Source organism: Coregonus lavaretus (genome assembly GCF_964263955.1).
Source record: "Coregonus lavaretus genome assembly, chromosome: 3".
NCBI lineage: Eukaryota > Metazoa > Chordata > Actinopteri > Salmoniformes > Salmonidae > Coregonus > Coregonus lavaretus.
The window spans coordinates 52079933-52087754 of NC_139990.1; the positions used below are offsets into that span (position 1 = coordinate 52079933).

Consider the following 7822-nt stretch of genomic DNA (forward strand, 5'->3'; position numbering starts at 1 on the left):
GAACCTGTGCCAGTGTTCTAGCGTATTATGATGACTAGTATTTTGTATTAGTACATTATGATCAGTACAGTGTTATAGTGATGTGTGCCCCTGTCCCTCTAGTCCCTGCAGTGAGCTGCGCGTCCCTGGCCCAGCTGCTTTCTCTGTGTGGCTGCGTGGCGTTCTGGCAGGTGTCCCACCTGGAGCGCAGCGTCAGCTCTGAGCTGCGGAGGAGGAGAGGAGAGACCGAAGAGAGGGAGGAGAAGGCCAAGGGACCCTCCCGTAAGGCAAAGGTCAGTCGGTCTGACATGGAATGAGAACACAACATTTATGATGTCCAGTATTTTTAGGCAATCCAAACTAATGATGGCAATAATTCACATAATGGTCAATCATGAGATTAGGATACTGCAAACCTAGTGGTAATGAGACTGCTAGATTTATAAAAATGTTCTGGGTTTAAGAAGCTTTTAGAATGTGTCAAATTGATTCTCATTGCATTTCATAAACCAAATGTTATCAGAACAGGATGTTGATTAGTGAAGAGACCATGTGAGTCTCCTGGTGAGCACGATTATTATCTTGCCAATCAGTGACTTTGCTCCCTGGGAAAAGCTTGATGAGTTTAATTTTGGTCACGCAACACAGTGATTGACAGGGCTTGATGATTCTTCCCATCAGGGGGCTTAGAACAATAGCTAACTTCTTCCAAGTTGCTCCTTTTAGATTAAATCGCTCTAACTTTCCAGTAGACAAGAAGACATGAACAGGGAGTTTTTAATCAACGGTCATGATCCATGTTTCCCACAGCAAGCGGCCAATGACAGTTCTGTGGAGGAGGAACTTGGGTTGATGGGTGCTTCTGCTGAGGACACAGAGGCAGAGCTGATCAGGAAGATCTGTGAGACTGAGCTGCTGGCTGGTAAGAAAGGCCTAACTTTTTCTCATTTTTCCTGATGTGATTTAGTTGCCTTGACAACCACATCCCCCCTCTCTGTCAGAGGAGAACCTGTTGTGCTCGTTCCTGCCCCTGCTGGTGAGGGTGTGTAGTTCCCCAGGGAGATACTGCCACCCCCAGCTCACCACCGCTGCCTGCCTGGCCCTCTCACAGTACATGATGATCAGGTCAGACTCACCTCAGACTACATTGTTTTTCTATAATTTTCCTTTGTGTGGTATGGCTGTGTTGTCTGTGTGTTGTAACTTCAGCCCTCTCCTGCTGCGTGTTTAACCTCTGCCCCCTCTCCTCTCTCAGTCCGTCAGTGTGTGAGGAGCACATCCGTCTCCTATTCACGGTGCTGGAGCGTTCCTCTCTGCCCGTCGTCCGGGCCAACGCCATCATCGGCCTGGGAGATCTCACCGTCCGCTTCCCAAACATCCTGGAGCCCTGGACTCAGAACCTCTACACCAGGTAATCCAAACACCTGAACCCAGAGCCTCTATAACAGGTAACACACACCTGAACCCAGAGGCTCTATAACAGGCAACACACCTGAACCCAGAGGCTCTATAACAGGTAAAACACACCTGAACCCAGGGGCTCTACGCCAGGTAACACACACCTGAACCCAGGGGCTCTACGCCAGGTAACACACACCTGAACCCAGGGGCTCTACGCCAGGTAACACACACCTGAACCCAGAGGCTCTACGCCAGGTAACACACACCTGAACCCAGAGGCTCTACGCCAGGTAACACACACCTGAACCCAGAGGCTCTACGCCAGGTAACACACACCTGAACCCAGAGGCTCTATAACAGGTGTGCACCCCCACAATGCACTGTCATTCAGTGACTAAAGATTAACCAAGCAGCTAATAGAACTTGTTTATAGTTTAGAATATGGCAGTAGCAAACAAGCTGATCTTTATTTAATTACCCAGCTGTGTGTACTATGGATTGTGTGGATTTTTTATTTTGGTAAACATGGCAATTAGATGAGGCTGGCTGAGGGCTACAAGCTTGTTCCCTGTCTGCTAATGTTGTTCCTTCAGACGCTCAAGTCCTTCTGCTGCTGCAGTCTACTGAACCAGTTGATCGAAAAAGTTATTTCCATATGTTCATAACAGGGGGAAAAACAATACGAAGCGTTGGAAAATTCTGTCACGTCCTTCTCTAGCATTCTGACCTCTGCTGATGTTTTTTTTATTTTATTTTTTTATGTTTTTTTATTTTTTTGGGGGGGGGGGTGGATCAGCTTAATATTGCAGATAGATTGTATCTTCTATCAATGTAATTGTCTGCATCACTTCCAATCCCCCCATGTTTTTTTTTATTTTTTATATATATATTCCCCTTTATTACTTTTCAACCCCACCATCCTTTCCCTACTTGGAGTAAATTAGTGAACAACAACGCCCAGGCCTCTACTTCCGGTCTATACTTACTATCTACACCTTATGGACAGAGTTAATTTTACAATAATTCTATATCTATATCTATATATATATATATATATATATATATATATTTATTTATTTATTTTTTTGCTCCTGAACTTCTACTCTCAACCTCTCCGATCATTTTCATGATGTCCATCCGGTTTGCTTCTAAATGCCATATCTTTCTAACTGTGCTCTTTCCCAAAAGCTCCCAACATACAACCTATATACTTATTATGGACACAGTATGCTTACATTATTAGCTATCTTTGTTATTATTTGTTGTTATTTGTTATTAGTCCCATCCTTCAACTCTATTCAATACCTCCCATCTATCTCTTAACACATCCATATAGGATTTCTATTTGCCATATATATTTCAACCGTACTGTGATGTTTTACAAAAGTTCTGAACCTTTCTATTCTCATTGCTTCTACAGATTGTGAATTAAAAATAAACATTTTTGCTAAAAGTATTATTATATTATTGATTGATTGACTATGACTTTTCAGATCACCCAGTAATGCTATCTGCAAGGTTAGTTCCAGGTAAATATTGCAATCCTTTAGCCATTCCTGGACCTGTGTCCAAAAACAAGCTACAAATGGACAGAACCAAAACAAATGATCTAATGATTCTATCTCTTCACAGCAAAATCTGCAGAGCTGGGAAGATTGTATCCCCCATATAAATAACATTCTATTGGTAGCAAGAATTTTATATAATTTAAATTGAAAGATTCTAATTTTTGAATCCGGTGTCGTTTTGCGTGTCAGTTCATAAACACTATGCCATGGGATCGGTACGTCAAAGATCTCTTCCCAACTATTTTGCAATCTATATGGGACGGCTGTCAATCCTTTGGTCCTTAAGTGAAACTGATATACTTTTTTATTTATCACAGTTTTCCTTAACCAATTATGTTCTTTAATGCAAGACCTCTGCTGATGTTGCTATAGCGACTCAGCACAGTGTACTGTGCACTTCAGAACTCCAACCGCTCTTCTGGACTGTGGCAACCATGGTCTGCTCGTGCGCACTCACTCTCAAAAATAAAACCATTTGAACTGAACAAAAATAACTAGAATTGTCTAAGACATGTAAGGCCTAGAACAACTTGAATTACTGGCATGTCTCCTCCCTCAATGTTCTGATTGTGTCCAGAACTAGTTGATGGTGGTATAATTATACAATGTGTAGATCGGAGGGAGAAACAAGGGGATAGTTTCAGGTGATGCCATAGGTTATACTCCGTAGGAAGGATGGGGACTTAATTGAAGAAAGCTTAATGATGATTGGTGGTTGTTCCTCCCACATTGAGATGCACTGAAGCCATACCCCCTCTCTCCCATTGAAAGTATAATTACAATGTGTTATCTCTCTTCATTCCACAAGTTCAGTTTTTGTCTTTGTATAGTGCTAATTATTATGATGCTTGGTTATTGTTTTCAGATGAATAGTGCTTTTCACTATGAACACTAATCCGCAGGTTTTTCCTAATGGTAAGTGTTGCATAGCGTTCAGTAATTGTCTCCCACACACCTCCATTGTGTTGGGTTTCCTCAAAGACACAGCCCTCCCTGGGAGAGGCCTGATAAGGGTATTACACATACTTTACTCTAATTGTAATGCACTGTTTTACAGGCCTAGTTACTTATACTGAAGCTGTGGCTTATGACCGTCTAATGTATAGCAGACCACACACACGAGTCTGGTTCCGCTGCAAAACGTCCTAATCCACTACTGGAGGAGAAGTTGCATATATAGTTTTTTTTTTCCCCTGGCCTCACATCACTTCCCAATGTATGCGGTTAATTAATTCCCCTGGTTAGAACAATGGAGGCCAGGGAGACACTGCGGTGGTCTATGCCAGTCAGGGGTATTGGCTTCTAAGCCTCCAGGTCCAATGTATTGCTGGTCGTATTTTCACCCTGGTAGGTGATTGCTGAATCTAACATGTCATTGATTGGTTAGTCTCTGTTACATGGTATCCCAGCTGATCCTGATTAGAGCGTAAACCTGCATTCCATTTAAATAATATTGTTTCGTCATATAACGTCCTCGTCTCGTCTTATAATATGTCCCCGTCTCCCCTGCCCAGGCTGAGTGATGAGAACCCGGCGGTTAGGCAGACAGCGGTGACTGTTCTGACCCAGCTAGTGCTGAAGGATGTGCTGAAGGTCAAAGGTCAGGTCAGCGAGGTGGCCGTGCTGCTCATCGACCCCCAGACACACATCGCCAGCCTCGCACTCAACTTCTTCAACGAGCTCGCCTCCAAGGTACACACAACAGCATTAATTTCACACACAGGCCATTTCTATTTGATTGGAATATAAATAAATCTGAGTTGGTGTGTTTGGGGACCTTTTACGTAGACTGAGGGAATGGATCCTCCAATGTTCTAAACTAGACAGTGGCGTCTCCTTTGTCTCGTCTCCTCCCAGGACAATGCTATCTACAACCTGCTCCCAGACATCATCAGCAGACTGTCAGACCCAGAGAGGGGCATGAACGAGGAAGACTTCCACACCATCATGAAGTGAGTGAAGTGTGTCCACACTGTGAGCTGTGTGCCTCTTCTGCTCTCACTGTGTATGTTGAGTGTAGTGATCAGTATAGTGTGTGTCTGGCAGGGAGTCATTGTTCTGTTATTCAAATACCCGTGAGCGCGACTTTAATAATCTGAGGGCTACTTAACTTGTGTGTCTGTCGCCCACTGTGTTCTCTCCCAGGCTTTACACACTCTGTTGTTGACTTGGCAGGCAGGGGTCACACGTGACTCTGGTTTGAAACCTGTTGCGCTGAGAGCTGAATAACATGGAAATGGGATGCTAATATGTGAGTGGTATTTTAATGGTTCCCTCCTTTGTCTCTGTTTTCAGGCAGCTATTTTCCTACATCACTAAGGAGAGACAGACTGAGTCTCTGGTGGAGAAGCTGTGTCAGCGCTTCAGGACAGCAAAGTGAGCAGCACGTCTTCCTTCCTATCTCCTCATTTCTATTCTCCCACTCCGTGTCATAACTGCTGGCATTAGTTCCTCTGTCTCAGGAGTATTCGAGGCCTGGGTCATCTGTTCAGCGAACTCAGAGCCAACTGTCTTTCTGGCTCGTCATTCAAAGCACAGACCTCCACAGAAAGGGCATTTTAGATTAAGCCACAGACAGACACACAGAGTGAATCAGCGAGACCATGGGCGGAGAATATGATTTTTCCAAATGCCAGGTCAGACTTCCTCTGTTCTTGAAATACTATTTGTTCTAAGTAAATAATCAAATTTCCTCTGTCTCACTCCGCCCCCACCTCTCTCCCCCCCTCCCCCCAATTCTCTCTCCAGGACTGAGCGTCAGTGGTGTGACCTGGCCGTGTCTCTGTCTCTGCTGTCTATGTGTGAGCGAGGGCTGAAGAGGCTCCAGGAGTGTTGGGAGTGTTACAGCGACAAGCTGACTGAGACAGGAGTCTACCAGCCTCTCCTCTCCATCACCGCTAAGCTACGCCGAGGAGCCAAGCCACAGCTCAAGGTACTGATGATGATGGTGGTCATATGTATTGACCAGCAGAATAATTTTTCACAGCTGTTCAAACGACATAAGAAAGCCCTTAGCTCCCCCTCCCCCCATTCAGATATACATAACACTGAACTTGGGACAAGTGAGAGACTATGCATTATCTTGACTCTTTCTGACTATCCAGACTTATTTCTGATTTCTTGACTCTGCCTCTAAATTAATGCCGGGTATTGTTCTGACAGTCATTCTGATTCTGCTGTCTCTTCTTTGTGCCCAGGCCCAGGTGGAGGAGTTTGAGAAGCGTCTGACGGCGGTCCACACCCGGGGACTGGAGAACGTAGAGAGCTCTGAGATGGAGGAGAAGAACCGTTCCGAGGGAGCAGGGCCCAGCCAAAACACCACCACAAACACACCGCTACCCAACAAGGGACGGGGTGGCAGGCCCAAGAGAGGTCAGCGCGCACACTTGTAGTTCCTTTTCTGGTAGACAGTGAATTGTTCCCTCTTTTTTTTTTTTTTTTTTTGCCAGTTACATATACTTTAGCTAATGTTCCATGATTCTCTTTCTGTCCCTCATTCTTCATTTCTCTCCCCTCAAAGGTCAAGCCAAGCCCTCTGTATCCAGTCGCCATGACGATAGCTTTGTGACCCCCAAACCTACCCGGAAGTCCTCTAAGAAAGCTGTTATCACCTTCAGCAGTGACGAAGAGGAAGAAGGTGTCTGCACTTTCTAACAGTACAAGCTGTTTTAGTCTGAGTGTTGGCAGTGCTTTTCATTTAAATTGATGGAAAGCATATAAACTGATTCATGCTTTCAGTAGATTTTTGGTGCTGGCTTCCCAGGATGTTGTCATGGAATACACTTGGGCCCAGTGAATGAAATGTCATATTTGTCTTAATCCTTGCAATTTCATAGCATTTACTGTTGGGAACATCTGGTTAGTTGTTCCTGCTCAAATGAACACGTCACTGATATTTGTTTGTTTTCACCCAATCAGACGCTGTCATGGCAGAGAGCGAGACACCCAAGGTGACCACACCCATCGCCCGCACCTCTCGACGTGCTCGTCTCCGACACTGATCCCTCTCTCATCCTCTCTTCCTCTGCTTTTAGTTTGTATGTCACATGTTCTATTGTTTTGTCATCTTTTAAAGTTTCAAATCTCTACTTATTTTTAATTTTTTATAAATGTTTTGTATTGTTGCTCTTGTCAGCACTAAGTACTTTGACTCAGTCTTTTTGTAACTGATGTAGCTGAATCAAGACTTTTAATAAACCTTTGGTGTGAACCACACAACCTCTGTCATCCATGTGTGTGTTTGCAAGTGGAGTCAGATTTATGCCCTCATTACAAGGAGTATTGAATGCCCCTCTTGCATTATGTGTGTTTGGTCAGTGAAATAGTGTGTGTTCAGGTTGGTGGACTGTCACAGCTTGGCTAGACAGTGTTGCTACTGTTCTTACTCTTTCACAATCTTCCATGCTCTCCTATTTCTGCCAGTTTGAAATATTATGTAATCCCACCTGTTATTAAACCTGTTAAACAGTTTTAACCTAAATCCTCCTGAGACCCAGCAATTCATTTTTGTCATCTCTAGTGGACATCAGTTCTTGGTCTGTATCTGAGGCCATACAAGCCACTAAATCCTGTTTGAGAGGACATTGGGTTTTTCAATTATATCACGTGTGGGGGTGTGACCTTGACTTTATCTTCCTGTTTCTTAGGAAAATGGCTGCTGTTAAAGTACACATTTTATGAAAATAAGTGTAATCATCTGAGTTTATTCAAATTGTTTCTAGTAAGTGAATAACTCAGGAATAGCTAAGTGAGTTGTCAGGTCTGTGATTTTTTTCTTCTCACATTAAATAATAGCTAAATAAGCTTTCCCAGAAATGTCCTCTGTAGTGGACACCCGGATGCCGAAACTGTTTTTCACCTACTGTACCCATTTA

General features: G+C 43.9%; 1 protein-coding gene across 1 annotated transcript in view; it reads left to right on the forward strand.

Annotated features, from left to right (window-relative positions):
• LOC311127022 (condensin complex subunit 1-like) overlaps positions 1–7425 on the forward strand; it is a 30065-nt gene extending 22640 nt beyond the window's left edge. Inside the window, exons 22-32 of the mRNA XM_084158762.1 lie at positions 103–272; positions 790–901; positions 981–1104; positions 1235–1390; positions 4463–4640; positions 4806–4900; positions 5244–5324; positions 5697–5880; positions 6146–6320; positions 6469–6585; positions 6867–7425. Of these exons, the coding sequence (XP_084014888.1) occupies positions 103–272; positions 790–901; positions 981–1104; positions 1235–1390; positions 4463–4640; positions 4806–4900; positions 5244–5324; positions 5697–5880; positions 6146–6320; positions 6469–6585; positions 6867–6949 (1475 nt within the window). The 3' untranslated portion in view covers positions 6950–7425. The remainder of the gene's footprint in view (positions 1–102; positions 273–789; positions 902–980; positions 1105–1234; positions 1391–4462; positions 4641–4805; positions 4901–5243; positions 5325–5696; positions 5881–6145; positions 6321–6468; positions 6586–6866) is intronic.
• The last annotated feature ends 397 nt before the right edge of the window (positions 7426–7822 follow it).